The sequence below is a fragment of the Fukomys damarensis genome, unplaced genomic scaffold (genome assembly GCF_012274545.1).
Source record: "Fukomys damarensis isolate Sample0158 unplaced genomic scaffold, DMR_v1.0_HiC HiC_scaffold_19, whole genome shotgun sequence".
NCBI classification, from domain to species: domain Eukaryota; kingdom Metazoa; phylum Chordata; class Mammalia; order Rodentia; family Bathyergidae; genus Fukomys; species Fukomys damarensis.
In genome coordinates, this window is record NW_022900931.1 from 42,071,701 (window position 1) to 42,089,876 (window position 18,176).

Here is an 18,176-nt window from a genome sequence, read left to right on the forward strand (position 1 = left end):
GCCGAGGACGCGGGGCCGGGCGCGGCTGATTCACTCTTCAGACGTCACCCTCGCGCCTGCCCCAACCCGGGTCACCGCAGGGACCCAGCGCTCAGTGGGCCGGGGCGGGCCCAGGGAATACCGACCGCCGAAGGACCCTCCACATACAGGGAGTCGGAAATTTCGGCGTTTATTTTTCAAAAAGCTAGGAGGCGGTTGGGCGTGGTGGCGCACTCCTACAATCCCAGCTTTTAGGAAGCTGAGGCATGAGGATCTACGTGAGTTCGAGGCCATCGTGGGCAATATAATGCGTTCAAAACCAGTTTAAACTACATGGGGAGATCCTGTCTCGACACGTCCGGCCCCTAATCTAGGGAGCACGTCTTAAAATTTAAAATTATTGTTCCTTGTGGAGTTCCTGCCAGATGACTTCTATGGTACTTTCTCCATTTTCATTACCCAGTAGATGGCTTCCAATGATGGTACAAGGAATTTGGGGATACTTCTCCAAATTTATTTATTCTTTTCAGCCATTGGATTGAAGTTTTTTAGCCTGGGTGTCTTAAGTGATTTTCAGTTTTTTCCTCCATGTGATAATTTGGGGTGGCAGTTCAGTCCTTTTCATCGTATCAAAAGAATCAGATTTAGACAAAGACTGGGATTAAAATCTAATCTATTAATTTAGCAGCGGAATTATTTAGTTTTTTGTAAACATTGGGTGACTTCCAAAGATATAGTGGCCTGCTTAAAGTTACATTTTAATATCTGTTTACCGTCCATTCTTTATTAAAAATGCTTATTTTAAAAGGTATACTTGACAGCTTTAAAACAACTATAAGCTTTTACTTTTGTAATACTGACTTACACTTTCACTGTCTTCCATCTAGAATGCTTAGAAATAATTTGAAAGTGAATGGTTTCATACTATACCGAATTTGAGGGACATGGCTTGTGTTTGATTTTAACCCTGACTAAATACAACCTTGCCCCCCATGATCCCACACTTGACTACTAACAGTGAGTTCAGAGCTACCTGGCATATTTTTGAAGTTAGTATTCCCTATTATGTTTCTAAAGGACAAAGCTGAATATCTGATGTTGGTCAAATATGGATGGATGTGCATCTATCTGTAGCATGAATCTCCAGTAAAAATGTAATCAGAAGGTGTCTTGCTAGGAACAGCTAGTGGTGCAGTACTATATTGTTCTGCATTTGTGTTTCCATTCTTTCATTGACCTGCTTCCCCTTCTGTTTGCTAAACTGTTCACTAAAAAGTGCCTCGTGGTTAAGCAATCTGTAATGATGCTATACATTCATTTCTCCATAAGCATAAAACATAAGGTTGTGCAAAGAGCCTGCATGTGAACCATTAGTGTTTATCTAGTCACCCAAAGGTCCTTTGTGTCTGCTTAGGTCAGATTGTTGCTTGTGTCAGCATCCACAAGCACGTGGACTTTGCTAGCAAACTCGCTTTGTATAATACCCGGTAGAGTTTATGTTCAAATAGATGCCTAATATTTTAAGGACTTAGTTATAGATCAGTTAATTTTCTCCAGGTACCTCAACTGCTTCCTGGTCCAACCTATTGACATTCATCATCATCTTTACCTTCCTAGAGGCTGACTGACTCTGTTTCTGGTATTTCGAAGGGAAGCAGACAGACATTTGTCTGTCTTATGCTGTGAATTTATATGGGAACCAGGACTGGGGTGCAAGTCTTCAACTCTTGATAGCAGTTCTAGCTGGGCTAGAACGTTTGTCGTGGAGTAGACAGACAGTACCTTGCTGGCAGAGCTTCCTGGTACAGCCTTGACTTAGTCCTGGAACAAGTTCACTCAGGCCAGATAGGGTTCTATGTATGTCTTTCCTGTAAAACTGCATAGGGCTTTTAGGTAGTCACGTTATTCTGTTAGGATCTTTGTTGGATACGGTGGACTAAAAAAAGACCATCGGTTTTCTATGGAGATTTATTTGACTCATTTCATTGTTATTCCCGTTTGTTTTTTCTTGAAAAGGATAACCAGCCAGTCCGAGGGCTGAGGCAGGAGCATTGCTTGAGTCCCAGAGGTCAAGAACAGCCTGGGCAACACAGCAAGACCCCATCTCTTAAAAAAAAAAAAAAATAGCACAAAAGTGTCTACTGTTTTGAAATTACTGGTGACGTATTGACTTGTGAGTGTGTGCATAGTAGGTGACAGGCTGCTGAGTTCTGGAGCTAAACGTATTTTGCTGTTGAGTGAAATGGTAGTTTGTTGGATCTTGTGCCACTTTCTCTGTAAAAGCTCTGGGTTTTAAAATGCACATAAACCTAAAACTTGGCATCTAATTGCATGCACAGATACTTACATAGGTGCGTAACAAGATAACTTGTTGCTCATCCACATATGGGAGAAACCCTTCTGTGGGTATAAGTGGCAGTGTTAAACCATCTTGTTTGGGAATTCTTTTATTTTCTTCCATTGGAACTCAAAAGAAGTGTTAGAATGCAAGATAAGCCTGAGCTGAAATAAGACTTAGAGTCATTTGTAATCCTGTTCCATGAAGGTTTCCTTAAACGTGAACAAAACAGGTTGTGGATGTGAAAAATATATTTTACTCCTGTTTTTTACAATGTTTCTAAGCTATGAAAGGTTAAATTTTTTTTTCTACAAGTTACTTGGAAACTTTTAAGTGCTGGTTTTCATTTTTAAAATCACTAGGTTTCTCATAGCCTTGAGTCTTGTCTTTGTGGAAAGATATTTAGAAACCCATTTTTGAGGCAGTTAGATTAAAACTTAAATTCATCTAAAAGGAATGACATTATCCAGAATAAGTATGATGGCCACTCCCCTTCTTGTACAACACATCCACATTTTAAAGTGTAAGTCTGTGGTGCCAGATTCCAGAGGGTAAGGACTCTTTCAGAAACGTGTCACTAAGAAGACGGTGCAGCTGAGTGGATCACAAGTCCAATGCTGGGGCGATCTGTCAGTCCCTTTGTAGGGAAAACTTTGTTTGTTTGCTGGTATTCTGATTCCTAGGTGTACTAGTTTATGGGGCTTGCTGTGACAAAATACCACAGACTGGGTGGTTTAAACAGCAGAAGTTTGTTTTGAAGTAGTTCCAGAAGCTGAAAGTCCAGGGTTTGATTTCTTCTGAGGCCTCTCCTACGGATGTCAGCTTTCTTGTGTGTTATCCTGGCTGCCTCGCTGCCTGTTTTGGGAGTTTGTCCATGTCCCAATCTCTTACAAGTACACCAGCCATTCTGGATCATTGCCCCTGCCTGGGACCTCATTTTAATTTCCTTACCTATTAGTAGGCCCTATCTCTGACTATCATCACATTCTAAGGGATTGGGGTCACTTGGGGCTTCCACACATTAATTTAGGGAGAGACATAATTCAGCCAGTGATTCTAGAGCATGTCAAATTTCCTTCCCGGGGAATTGAAGCAGGTGAAGTGAACTTGGAGAAGAAGCAAAATCTGTGGTTTTTAGTATTCTGTTTCTGTGTCTGCAGGTACTGGGCTAACTTAAAGTTATGGTTTAAACAGAAGATCAGCAAGGAAGAGTTTGACCTGGAAGCTCACAGACTTCTCACACAGGATAATGGTAAAATAATTGTCTGGGGAGTTAGCTTACTGTTCTCAAATTTTCCCAGGTTCAAAAAATTAAAATTTTTGAAAATTTTAGTTGTAATGATGTAAGGTCATTTTAATGTGGGTATTTAAAATAAAATATAAAGGATAGCAGAGTGAGGAATGTTACAAAAATCCTTTCAAGCTAGACTACAGTAGAGGTTTTCTTACGTTGAAAATGTTTTGTATTTGACTTTTGACAACCTCCTCTTTTCAGTGCATTCTCACAATGATTTCCTCCTGGCCATTCTCACGCGTTGTCAGATTTTGGTTTCTACACCAGGTAAGGGAATGGAAATACTCGTGGTGTGTCACTGTTGTACAGATATAGATTCTTTTACGGAACTATTTTAAAGCAGGTGACTTTCTGTCGGGGATTTAGCTTAGTGGTTCTGCCACCTGCCTCGTAAGCGCAAGGACCCGAGTTCGATATCCGGTACCAAAAAAAAAGCAGGTGACTTTCCTATACTTACATTATTTTATTTTGGTCTTTATGATGTAACATTTCACCTAAATTTTAGAGAACTTTAAAGTTAAGAGCGAGGAAGAAGGTGGGAGGGGATAAAGAGTGTACTTGATAGTAGGGAAGATGAATTACGTGGTAGGGAAAGCACACTGTATATTGAAAAGCTAGACTTCAATTTGTACTGTAAGTAAGGTACTTTCAGCACAAACAGGAGCTTGGGGAAAACTAAGCTTGTCACGTTGTCCTAAAGAGTTATAGTTAGAAATGCTGACTCCTTAATTTTTTGGAGCTAAGTGGTAGATTGAAGCCATCTTAATTTTAATCAGGCAACAACAATCAGGTACATTGAAAGCTTCTCTCTTGATAAAAATTTCCCTGGACTTCGTTAAAAGCTTGGATTCATAGGCACCTCTTGCGTGTATGTAGGTTAAGTTTTTTTGTTTGTTTTTGTTTTTTCCCAAGTGCCAAGGGTAATTCTGATTATTTTGTATTAAAATCCCATGTTTTATCAAATGCTGAGTATTTTGTCCCTCTGTGTGGTTCTAGCTAACTTCTGTTGTATCATAAAGATTCACATAAGGTTCAACCCGTCGTTCCTCTACTCAGAGAAGTTGCTAGTGATGTAAAGCAGAGTGGCAGCGGGTGTTTGTGGCAGTTGGTACTAGAGTAGTGGCTGCTCCCTTACCCTTCACCATGCTGTCTGTACAGTCTCATACTGTGACAGATTCCTAATGTTCTGCTTAGATAATTAGAGGTGGGCTTTGGCCATACCTCCTTTATAGCCAAAGTTGGATTGTGGATAAACCTATTTTGTTGTATAAAATTAATTTGAGTAGAAAAGCCAACATTGTAAGGATTATCTCTTACTTGTTAGGTAGGTATGTTGTAAAGTGCCAAACACCTAGAAGGTGAATGAAATGATCAGAAATAGAAACTGGTTGATAGGAGTCAAGAGACATGGGTTAAAGTTTAGGTTTTGACACTAGCTTTATATACTTAGGAGTGTCCTAGCTTTCACATTTATATAATAATTACAGTTAGATCTACCCTATGACTTCATGGAAAAGCAGGTTAAAAAAAGTGTAAAAATATACTTTGAAAAGAAAAGAAAAAAAAAAGCCAAGTAGATAGGAAGTGGTATTAGTATAGGTAGATGATTTTAATTAAATAAAAACTTGATATTCTTCAGTGTGTATTACTGGTTTTTTACAAATAAGAAATACCCCATTTGGAACCTAAGAATGTATTTCTCCATTGGACACTCAGTACTTATTTCTGCAAAAATAAAATTAATATTTGTTAGCAACAAAGATAATTTCTATTAAAAGTAAAATGTAGTTTTTGTACTTAACAATTGTGGATGAGTTGGTTTTTGTTTTCTATTTTTCTAAGCTAGCCAGAAAAGTTGATCTTAGTAATACTATTTATTGAGTGACTGCAGCATGTTAGACCTCTTGCATTCTTACATGTTCTCTTTAATCCTCACAACTCTGCAGGGTGGTGTGTCTTTAGGGTTAGTGAAACAAAGTTGGCTGAAAAACAAGATAAAACAAAAACCCAGAAACTTGCCTGAAGGTGTGTCAAAACACAGGGAACTGTTGGATCCAGCAGGTTGCTGGGAGACCAGTCTTCTGCCAAGTGTCCCCCAGTTGTCCCCTCAGCAGCAGCAGCCTGTGAGCTCTGGTTCACAGACCTACTCATTTGCATAATCCTCCACAAATTCATTTCATTTTCTTGTCACCTGATACCCACTTCTTTTATCTGGTGTCGATTTCTTAGGAATCATTGAAGATTGGCCGACCTTACCAAGTGAGATCAGGCTGTGCCAAATTAGACATCTCTTTGCCTTGTTGCCCTGTATTCTTTGAGAATCCCTTAGTTCTTTTAGGCCATTTAGTACGTTCTTTAAACTAGCCATTCTTACGGCATTCTCTTGTTCTGTGAATACATATCTTCTCAACCTTTTCTGAAGATACCAAATAGGAATTTGTCAGTCTTTTTGTATTCCCTCTCTGGAAGTCTATAATTTGTTTCGTTGACTTGGTTTTTCTTATCCTGGTCTATCATTTGGATGTGGTTTTTCTACCGGGGCTCCCATGGTGGTGGCTTGTTTCTCAGTGTAGTGGTGGTGAGGTTGTGGAATCTTTGAAATGTGCACATGGTGGTAGGTCACTGGGGAGTTGCTTTTAGAAGGATTAAGGAAGCACTCACGGGACCCCTGAGCTTGTCAGAGAGTGACTTACAAAAGTGAGCCTCGGTCTTCCCCAAGTCACTTTCTGCCTTTTCACCTGGCCATGGTATTTTTCCCTCCCGTGTGTGTCCTCTGTCTGCCATGAGGTTCTCTTTGGAGCTAAGAGATGCAGGCACCATGCCCTGAAATCTCCAGAACTGTGAACTAAACAAGCCCCTTTTCTTTGTAAAGTTAGCCTGCCTCGGGTTTTTGGAAGTAGTAGGAAAGGCAGACTAAGGCATCATATTACTGAATATGGTCAGATGTATGGTGATTTGTTTCTGTCCTTGTCAATTTAAGAATGTAGTGTAAGACTGCACAGAAACGGCTTTATGAGCTGACAGGAAGCCAGCCATCAACACAGGGGATCCCCAAACACCAGCATGCAGAGAGTTTTGCCACAGGGTCCCATCATCCTTACCAGCTACCTTAGTAAGTCCAGAAACTTCATTCGGCAAGACTGGGGAAGAGTTGTGCCTCTGCCCCCCGCATCAGGTCCCCCTGTGTCTTTCTGTGCATGCATGTGAGTGAGCGGGCTGCCTCCATGGGGTTGTGCACTGTAGTTGTGCAGAGGGCCCTGCACTTGGTTTAGTGCTTTACCATCTCTCTTGAAATTCTTCATTTGTGATCCAGGGTCCCCTTGTTTTTATTTTGTACTGAGTCCAGCCCCTGGGATGAGGGAAGGTATTTGTGTGGATGATTTTAAATATAAACCTGCCATGAATAATCACTTTTTGCCTTATGGATTCCCCCTGGTTTCCACTGTACTCATAGTCTCCACATCCAGACTCTTGTGGGTTGCATCTGGGCTTCGGCTTCATTTGCTACCTTTTCGCCTTTCTAGGGTTGTAGCCTCCATGTGCCAGTTTTGTGAGGCAGCACCGTGTGAGGCCATTCTGGAAACTGGGCATCTCATCCGTTTTGTCTCTGCTGTGGATATGTGCCACTTGCCTTTCTCTGCTCTCATTTTAACTAGAGTCTTAGAAGAGAGGAGATACTTGTGCTCAGGTGCTCAGTTCACTATCGGCTTGAGCAGTCTCCTGCTTTCATAGTACTGCTGAGAAACAGAACACTCAACAAATGTTAATTTAAAATGTAAAAAACAAATTTGTCTTCCTAAATAATTTTGGTTACAGGTAGAACGAAGTGGCATGAAGGAATTTATAATTTTGTGGAGAAAAAGAGATCTGAATTTGAGCAATCATTTATTTTCATTACTTGAGCATTGCATGCTTTTTAGTTCCAGATGAAAACAAACTTAGCAGCTATCAATTGTCATTGTTTCCACTTATGGTAACTGTTTTTATCTCTTGTAGAAGGTGCTGGATCTTTGCCCTGGACGGGGGGCTCTGCAGCTAAACCTGGAAAACCTAAGGGCAAGAAAAAGCTTTCTTCTGTTCGTCAGAAATTTGATGTAGGTTCTTCCTCAATAGTTCTTGGTAACCATTGGTTTAAGGGTAATGTGATGAACTAGCTTTACCTTTTGAATATATATTAGAATACTAGTAGTAGAGTTGGAACAAAAGGGTAGAGTTTAGGGAGAAGGAGCCTTAAAGGCTGTGAGTTGGAATGTGTAAAATTTTGTTTCTTTTTTTTTTTTTTTGCTTCTTACTGCTTTGTTTGTTTGTTTATTTGCTGCTGGGGACCAAACTCAGGACCTTCAGCTTTAGAGGCAGGTGGCGGCACCACTGAGCTAAATCCCCGGCCCACTACTTAAATATTAATATGTTATCATTAGCACTTGGTTTTCAGTGATTCAAATCTATGTCTATTTTTTATTTCTCCTTTTAAATTATTTTTCTTGGTTGAGTGTTTCTCAAATTGAAGGCATCTTTTCCAAGAGTAATGGTCTGAGGCTCCTGATGATGCCAACCTGGGCCCTGGATCTTTTGGGACAGTGTGGGCCTTTGGATTCAAAATTGGTAAACATTTTAGAATAACTGGAGTTTTTCAGAATTTAGGGAAAGAAGTTTTCCAAAAGTACCCTTTTTAAGGCTTGACTGGATATCGATACCTTTATTGACTAATGCCAACATTTATTTCTTTCTAGCTTTAGTCTGTGTTTTATATCAGTAATATTATTCAGTCTGTAGGGTCTCAGCATTTCCAGAAAGACATCCCTGGTTTAAAAACACATGTTCAATATAAAATACAGTTTTATACTTGGAAAATTGAAAGGTAACAAGTTTTTTTATTTTTTATTAGTGCAAGTATGCGGTACATAATGATTACATTCATCATAGAGGGTTGGTACAATACATAACACATCTTAATTCTTTTCTTCTGGGTCTAGATTTTCTTATTCTGAGTACTATATTTTTTGCTATTGTGTTTTTTTTTTTTTTTGGTACCAGGGATCAAACTCAGGACCTTGCACTTGTGAGGCTGGTGGTGGAACCACTGAGCTAAATCCCTGGTGATGTTTTTTGGTGCCTGGGATTGAACACAGTACCTGTGCTTGCCAGGCAGGCATGGCGCCACTGAGCTAAATCACTGGCCCTGTATTGTTTTTTATAATATAAGCAAATAGGGACAAACTATCTTTATGAAAAAAAAAATTTGTTTCCTTGTACTGGGCATCAAACCCAAGAGCTACATCCTCAGCCTTTTTAAAAATTTTTTTAATTGTGTGATCAGGTCTCTAAATTAAACAGGCTGGCCGCAGACTTGTGATCCGTTTGCCTTAGTCTCCTGAGTAGCTGGGATACAGGAGTGTGACATGGTGCCTGGTTTCTACAAAATCTTTTGTTGGGTTTAACCCAAAGTACCAGGAGCGTATCTCCTAGTGATGATGGAGACATGAATGGGCCATCAGAGTTTCCAGAGGAATGCTGGGGGTGTAGCTCTGTGGAGCTGGGCCTGCCTGGCAAGCGCAATTTCAATCCCTGGTATCAGAAAAGAAAAAAGAAATAGGGGCCAAGGATGTATCGCAGTGGTGCCATGCCTGCCTGGCAAGCACAAGGTTCTGAGTTCAACCCCCAGTACCAGAAGGAAAAAAAAAAAGAGTTTCCTGAGGAAAGCTGCAATTTTATAAATGCAAAAGATTTTAGATAGTGTAATAAGTATGTCATAGGTAGGTTCTGTGTTGAGAATTCTAAGTAGAAAATAACTGTAACTACATAATTAAAACATGTTGCAGTATTATCATGGATCATTTGTTACCAGATTTATCATATTCGTTAGCTAGGTTTTTAAATTTAAAAGTCTTGATTGAAGCATTAACTATGTTTTTATTTTTTAGCACTGAGAATTTATGCATATACTTAAATTGCCTGATATTTTGAATATAATTGTGTATCTTTTCCTGTTATTTTCTTTGCTCTTTTTTGTTGTTTTTGTTTGTTTTGAGACAGGCTCTCACCTTGTAGTTCAGGCTGGCCTAGAATTCACTATGTAGCCCAGGCTGGCCTCAGACTCTTGGTGATCTTCCTGCCTCAGCCTCCGAGTGCTGGGATTATAGGACTGTGACCATACCCAGCTTCTCTGTTACTTTGAGCATAGGGGCATACATACATCTTGTGAGCACTTAGGTATTAATCGAATAAACTGTGAATACATATGTTATTCCCTTTAATTCATGTCTTCATTATTACCGTACAATGGATGTGATTTTTTGTTTTGTTTTCTTTTTGGCGAATGAGTTACCCTTTTAACTTTTAATATTTTTTCCCCATATTGTATAGTTTTAGTGGCATTAACTTACAGGATCTCCAGCCCAGCATGTGGATTACTTTTTTTGTATCTTATTACTTAACAGTAATAAGTAAAACTGCAGTGAATGATTCTGAAAAGTTTTTTATTTTTTGATTCACAGCATAGATTCCAGCCTCAGAATCCCCTCTCTGGAGCTCAGCAGTTTGTGGCCAAGGATCCCCAGGATGACGATGACTTGAAGCTGTGTTCCCACACAATGATGCTCCCCACTCGAGGTCAGCTGGAGGGGCGGATGATAGTGACCGCCTACGAGCACGGGCTGGACAACGTGACCGAGGAGGCCGTGTCAGCTGTGGTGTATGCGGTGGAGGTTGGTTTTCTCTTGGCAGAAACAGCTTTACATATGGAATGTGACAGGCTTGTGTGTTGTGTAAAGTTGATGTTGCCAGGAAAGAACCAAAGTGACAGTCTGGTTTTACAGAGTTGTCACCACTGAATTTGTTTTCTTTTGAGGGGAAAATCTTATCGCATTCTAAAGCACTGCCTTCAGTCAGTAGACTAAGCTTTCAGAAAGATTGCTGGTGGCTTCACACTTCTGCTCAGTCTGGTATTTGGGTTGTCAACAAGGGAAACTTTTTAAAGGAAAGAAATGGGGTTGGGAATCTTAATGACTCAAGTCACTTGTTTTTGCTGAGTTACAGCATTTAAAGAACAGTATACTTAGCGCCTGAACGTGGGATTCTTGTCTCAGCACACTGTTGCATTTATACATTCATTTAGTCATTTCACAGAGTTCACATTTCATTAACCTGACAATAGTGGGTAATAGTAGGTAATTCCTTTCAATTCTCTGGGCATCATTTTCCTTATGTACATGTCAAAAACAGTAATAGCAATCTCCAGAAGTTACAAACATTAGATGAATTCTGTATGAAAACTAGTATTAAATTGCACAGTACTGTCTTGACAGATGGTCTTAATGGAATAACTGAAATAACCTATCTTATCCTGCCTTCCCTACTCATACCTGTAGGGCCGGTCAGTTCTCTTTTCCCAGACATTCTCTAACCTTCTCTTATATAATTTGCTCTTGACAGGTTAAAGGGAAATTAAAACTAATTCTTCTGTGTTTATTTCCTGTATATCTCCTTTATGTTCTTTTCATGCAGGGATTTTGATAACCAGTAAATACCAGATCTTAAAACATTTTATCTCATTTTAAGCCAAGTTTCAAGGTAGTTTGCCTCTTTTTAAAAATAAATTGCTTAGTACTTCACTTTTGAGAGAGGAGTTGGCTTAGAGGCATAAAAACTTTTAAAATAAATTTTACATAGAGCAAGCCCATTTATAAAGAGAAGTAAATAACACTCAGCATTCCGTCTTTCCTGTACCCCATGCTCTGGAAGGCTCTGTAGGTCTTTCATTAATGTTCTTGTGGTTCTTACATGTGCTAGCGTGTCCGACATTTCCATCTAAATGCAACAGACAGATTTTGGTTAATGGAAGATTTATGATTTGTTCTTGAAGAGGTTGTGCTATTTCTTTTGTTTTTACAGAATCACCTTAAAGATATACTGACTTCCGTTGTGTCGAGAAGGAAAGCTTATCGGTTACGAGATGGCCATTTTAAATATGCCTTTGGTAGTAATGTGACTCCACAGCCTTACCTGAAGAATAGTGTGATAGCTTACAACAACTTAATAGAAAAGTAAGTGGTTTCTTTTGACTTTCGCTTCTACGCTCTACTAGTGGGTTACACTGAGCTTATGTAATGACCACTGTCATATAACGGCTTATTGTGTTTTTGCAGGATTAAAATGCCTTTGACAGCAGTAAAATTTTATTTTTGTAGGTCTTATTCTCGCATGCTGTCCAGTGAGTTGTTTTGGCACTCAATTTATCAGAAGCGGAGTCCCAGAGTTTGGCCACTGCGTGTGGGTTTAATGTGACTGCCTCTGCTCTCATGTGGAATGGATGCTCCTTAGGCAGTGGTTCCTGGTGGCCCTAAGTAGTGAGGAGCGGGCCTGCTCTCAGTCTGGTGCACGGCCTGTGATCGTTGGTTCAGGCTTGGGCTTCTCAGGTGGAAGGAGGACTGGCAGGTGTTTCTCCAGGTCCTCTGACTCTTCTAGCTGTAGCTCAAGATGGGGACCTGTGCTGGGGTCTTGTGGTTGCTTTTGGTCTCCCATTGTGCAGATCTGGTCTCAGCTCAGCTCTGGGATTCCTGTGTCCTCACTCCACTGAAGGTTCCCAGGACCTTTCTTACGTCCTGAGGTATCCCTTTATGAGGTGGCCTAGATTGTCTTTATCCATTTGTTCTCTCTCTCACTCTGCCACCTCCCATTCTTTCCCACACTCCCACAGCAAGAAAAGCTTAGCCTGAATCTTCAGCCTTTGGGAAAGAAAACAATAATAAAAATTTCCTGGGCTAGGGATTTAGCTTAGTGGTTCTGTCACCTGCCTCACCAAGTGCAAGGTCCCGAGTTCGATCCCCAGGACCAAAAAAAAAAAATTTCCTCATGGTTACAGGAGTGACTGAATTTTTTCAGTACTGGACTTCCTGTATGTAATTATCTGGTCAGTTAGGGAGAAGAGAAGCCACGGGGGAGGTACAAGTTCAGAGAAAAGTAAGATTGGCAGGGTCGGCAGGAGTGACGGTGGTGAAGAAGGAAAAGGAAAGGCAGGTGGGGTGGGACAGCTGATAACTGGGCAGAGCAGTTGGTGTCCATGGTTGTTCCAGTGCCCATTTCGAGGCTGTGGAGACCTCCAGAGGGGTCGCAAGGCCCCAGGTCATCGAGCACCACCTTAAATTGTGCTCTTTGCTGAGATTTCATATGTGATGATTCATTGATTAGATCTCATTCAAGCCTATCTGTCTGGCATTGTTTCATTTGTACATCATTATTCTCTAGAGAAAACCAAACCAAATAAACGGCCCTTGTAGTGGCATGCTAGGGGCAGCGTCTCTGAGTGTGCCCGAGGCTTCACTCCACTGCTGACCAGTTCCTGGGGACCTTTTGTCTCTCCATGGCCGCCACTGTAACTGGCTACTTTTGTGTGTTGCTTTAAACCCACACTAGTTGCCCTACTCTTCTTGTACTTCCCTGTTATGTTCTTCATAGTTGTACACATTACCTCCCACTGTACTGTAAAGTACAGTAAAAATCATGCCTGACTTTTCAGCCCGTATTCTATTTGGAGAAATAAGCAAAATCTGCATTGATTTCCCACATGCTCCACTTTGCCTGTTGTTTCTTTTCTCTTGTGCTGTTGTCTTTCCTTACTGTGTAGTTTTCAGCTGTTGTCTCACTACTGTACATTTTCCTGTTTGGGTCATTTGTTTTCAGTTTCACGTTGCTATAGGATCCTATTAATTTTTTTTTTAATTGGAAGATCTTTAAGAGCAGGAAACAGTTTTGAATCAGTATGCTGGCTAAGTAAATTATTTTAACATTATGGAGGAAGCTGAGTAAATGTAGTTGATTATACTTCATTTCTAGTGTAATAGGCTGGCTTTAAAAATTTAAATTTAAAAAGTTGAATTAGATATACATTGAATGGGTCTCTAATGCGTTGAAAGGCACTGTTAATAAAATGCATTCTAGCAAACCACTGTATTCTATTACTCAGTTTTCTCCATTGTACTTGCTGGAACTATTTCTCAGATTTCCTTTTCAGCCCGCCAGCCTTTTCTGCTCCCTGTGCCAGTCACAGTCTGTCTTCTCACCCACCCGCTGATGACACTGAGCAGCAGGCTGCGCTCCTACTGGCTTGCTCTGGGGACACATTGCCTGCATCTCTGCCTCCAGTGAACATGTATGACCTTTTTGAAGCTTTGCAGGTAACTCTTGACTCCTTAAAGTTTATCTGGATTTATGGACAGGTTAAGAAATTCTTCAGAGCTGGGTGTGGTGCTACACGCCTGTAATCCCAGCATTTGGGAGGCAGAGGCCACAGTATCTCTGAGTTTGAGGGCAGCCTGGGCTACATAGTGAGTTCAAGGGTAGACTGAATTACTACATAGTGAGACCCTGTCAAAAAAAAAATTCTTCCGGTTTGCAAAAATACTCACTAGTTTTTTTCCTACTCTTTGGCTGTTTTTCATATTTTATTGTTCATTATTAAAACCATTAATTCTAGCCTTATTTTCCAAATCCCGAATGCAGGTGTCCTTTGTGTTTACCTTCCTTATCCTCTCTCTATCTAATTTAAAAAAAAAGAGAAAGAGGATAAACAATCCCTTTGTTCCCTCAGTCCTATTTTAGAAACTATCTCCTCGTTTTAATATCTCATTTGGGATTCATTAGGTTCTGATTTAAGGTTTACAGGTTATATGTCTGTTTTGTTGGTATAAACCTAGTTTCATTTTTTTGTTAGAAAAATAAGTGTACTAAAGAATAATTGAAGACGTGCATTTTTAAATCCCAGGTGCACAGGGAAGTCATTCCAACACATACTGTGTATGCCCTTAACATTGAAAGAATCATCATGAAGCTCTGGCACCCAAATCACGAAGAGCTACAGCAAGACAAAGTCCACCGCCAGCGCTTGGCAGCCAAGGAAGGGCTTTCACTCTGCTGAGTTAGGGTTTGAGGGTGTGGGACCCTCATCAGATTCACTGATCATTGAAAGTTGAAGGTTTTCGGGTTCACATTTCAAGATTGAAGTGTATAGTGTATAAATAACCTTTCCTATGGAAATAGGACATTGAGTACATTTTGTGTTGCTACTATGAAGCCATTCATTTCCTATAAATCTAACAGATAATGACCCATGTTTGTATGTATTTGTTCCCAGTTATGGGAGCAGGCATTAGAGGAGTTCTGTGCCTGGAATGGGGATGTTTAGGCATCTGAGGTTTAGTGTCCTACGGTCTGCATGAAAGATAGATGACATCCTAGGATGAAAACGCTGTTACAGCGCAGTTCTAGTGATTAGCAGTAGTGGGACATTGGTGTGCTCAGTGACATCATATACTCTGTATCTGGCAAGTCTTAGAAGTTTCTGCCTCCAGAAAAACTATACTCATGCATTTTGGCTGAAATAACCTATATAGTGTTAAAAATCAGATACGTCCTTTAGTGACCCTTTTTAATTTTTTTTGGGGGGGGTACCAGTGATCAAACTTGGGACCTTGTACTTGGGAGGCAGGCGGTGGAATCACTGAGCTAAATCCATAGCCCTCCATTTTAATTTTTAACAGGTACAAATAGTCCCTAAAAAGACAGTTAATCTTTATAGAAAATGATTTGGAAATGTGCTCTTAAGACTAAAAATCAAACCCTTTCTTTGCATTTAAAACCAAAATTGAAACAAAAACATCTTTGAATACAATTGATCTTATAAATGTGTTCTTATAACTAAGTTTTTTGTTGTTGTTTTTTTAAGCGTTAATCTGTCCAAAGACTCTGACAGGCTTATGTATTAATTCCTATAGGAAGTGGTAAGATACCTGTATGAACAAGTAGGATTTATGCTTGGTAATTCTGTTCCTCTGAAATAGCTGTTTCTATCCTTTCAAGTCATAAAATGAAAATTATTTACATTTGACAATGTTATTGATAACCAGCTGTTTTCTTAGATCTGTTGCTTTTCACTCATAGTGTTGATGGATAAATTAGAATGTATAGATGGGTTTATGTAGATCTAAATAATAGATATGTATATATGGTTCATATATTTGGATCTGTGTATTTGATTTTGTATTTTAAATGTGACAAATAAATGTTATGGGAGAAAATTTTGTTAAAGTAAACATAAAAGGAATAGTACATTGCACAGAAATAGAGACTGTGGTGGGGACTTTTCAAACAAATATACTAGATGAGGACTGAAAGGCAGATTCCTCTTAAGGTGTGCCATTTCTTTTTTGTGATGTGTAGAGTAAGACTAAAAAGAAAAATCAGCAGCTTAGTTTTTCTTGAGATGTGCTCTTCAGAATTTTAGGTGAGATAACCCTCAAGAAGTTTGAGTTTGGAAGAATCTGAACAGATACTCAAATGAATAAAGTGGTTTTGTTTCACACCGCCACACACCTGGGCCTTAACGGTGCCCAAGGAGCATGAGGTAAATCCCCCAAGTTGACCATGTCTCACTACCGTTGCAGTGGCAGGCTCCATAGGGGTCTGCAGCAGAGGAAATTCCACTACTCCCGACCCGGCCTGACCTTGAAAAAGATTTGAAATTGTTCCACTGAAGACTGGCTGCATCTGACAGCATTGCCAGCTGTGGGACCCTACATGCCATCCCTTCTGTAATTAAGAAATCATGAGTACTTACTCCCAAGCGTCATTTAGAAAAATATTTCAATCAGAAAAAAGGCTGTTAGATATCAGATAATTTCAGTTATTGCAGGTTATTTCTCCAGGAATTTGAATACTTGTTTTTTAGCTACAGGTTTATCACCACAAAATGAGGGTTGATAGGCCTGCCTCACTTTATCGGGGAGACTGAGGGCTGGCTTAGCATACATCTTATTCCATAACCTTTATCACCCAACAGCTGTGGTCACTGGGATGTTCCCAGATTATCTTGTAAATGATTACCGTCTTTTAACCATAGATGAACACTCTGTGTCCTAAGATGCTTCTGGGAGGAAGGAAATGGGTAAACAGGCTTAGTCTTAGGAGAGTGGGGCCAGCAGACTGGTAGCATTTGATTCTGCTTGCTTAAAAATGAGTAATAAAAACGTCTACATCATTCTTGGACAGTAATTACTACTTGAGTTATGGACATGATATATTACAAAGCCTAAGTTTACCAATGCTCTGTATAGCAGCTCCTGGGTTCGCAACACTTTCGGGGCTTTTGTTGTTGTTGTCAGGGTCTTGCTACATAGTTGAGGCTGGCCTTGGTGATCCTTGTCCGCTATGCTGGAATTACAGGAGTGTACTATCGGGCTTGGCTTTGTGCTTCCAATTTTAAAGACTTTTAAGGAAGTAGGGTACTAATTTTTTTATCCATCAACTCAGCATGTTTCAGGTGATAACTGAATAACCTTTTCTTTTTTTGGTACCAGGATTGAACCCAGGTCCTTGTGAGGCAAGGGCCAGAACCACTGAGCTAAATCCCCAGTGCTGAATTAAAAACCTTTACAGATTCTCTTCATGTAATTTTGGTAACCATCCCTGACAGCATGTGAACCACAACTGATTTGAGGAAAAGAAATATATGCTAAGAGTTCGTTACCTTTATAAGCCAATTTAAAACCACTCCATTTTCTTTGCTTTGTAAAGACACCAACATTGTATCCCATGCACTTTTTTATTTAATTTAAATATAACTGGCACCAAAGAGATGGAGAATATAGTATAGACAATAGCTTAAAAGGTAATTAGACAATGCTAGCAGGTAAATAAAGCCACTACAGTCTATTATCTTTATTATCAAAGTTTATTATCGGGTCAGTTCCTACCTATTAGGGAATACAACTATGTCTCAGTGTGCTATAGTACTCTAGGGTAATAGCCGTTCTGTATAACAGTTGTACTGGGGCTCTGTTAGGCATAGATCATCTTGGTCTGGAAGGGTGAACCCAGAAGACCCTGACAGCAGAGCCATTGCTCTAGGAAGGTTCCGGTGCTATGCAACCTGTAAGGCATCATCTCTCAGCTGAAGTTGAGACTCAGGAGATGTTGTGGAATAAAACGAGTTAAACCCATTTTCTACTCTTCTTAGCTTCCACACAGGAGTCCAAAATTAAGTCTTGTAGCATCTTTCAAGCTCTCAAAGCAGAGAAATAAGACATGAAGAAGAAAAGGGCCAAGAACTAGGACAGTAGAAGGAAAAAGGTAGAAGTGGAGGGAATGAAAACTTCTGGAATGGAAAGTAACAGGGATAAGATGCTAATTTTGGATGACCAAGAATACAGTTAACGGAAAAGGCAAAAGGGGAAACAATTCTAATAATGAAAGTTATTTGGATACAGAGAAGAAAAATTGCCCCCCGCAAGCATGTGAAGTGGGGAGCTAGTTTAAAAAGATCAGAAAGTTAAAGTATTAACAGGAAAAGGAGTACCTGAGTAGAAATAGGTGTTCAAGATACCAAGAACAGTTTATAATATACACGTGAGCTGAGTCAATGGGAAGGAAGAGTGGTTGTGCAGCCTGTTAGCCAGACTCGACACTGGAATGACATTCTAGCAACCGCTTGGTCTGAGGTTCTGGCAAATGTTTTTGTAGCACAGACAGCTTTGAAGGAATGTTTTCATAACACTCAACCAACATGGGAATGCA

General features: G+C 40.0%; 1 protein-coding gene across 1 annotated transcript; it reads left to right on the forward strand.

The window, feature by feature from the left end:
- Window positions 1-3,262: 3,262 nt before the first annotated feature.
- On the forward strand, window positions 3,263-17,291 carry Tada1 (transcriptional adaptor 1; the record flags this gene model as incomplete). The annotated part of the gene is made up of 7 exons (XM_010633938.3): window positions 3,263-3,569; window positions 3,813-3,878; window positions 7,608-7,705; window positions 10,106-10,315; window positions 11,502-11,653; window positions 13,621-13,783; window positions 14,371-17,291. Coding segments are annotated over 7 exons (1,149 nt in total), but the record flags the coding sequence as incomplete, so codon positions are not given.
- Window positions 17,292-18,176: the final 885 nt, after the last annotated feature.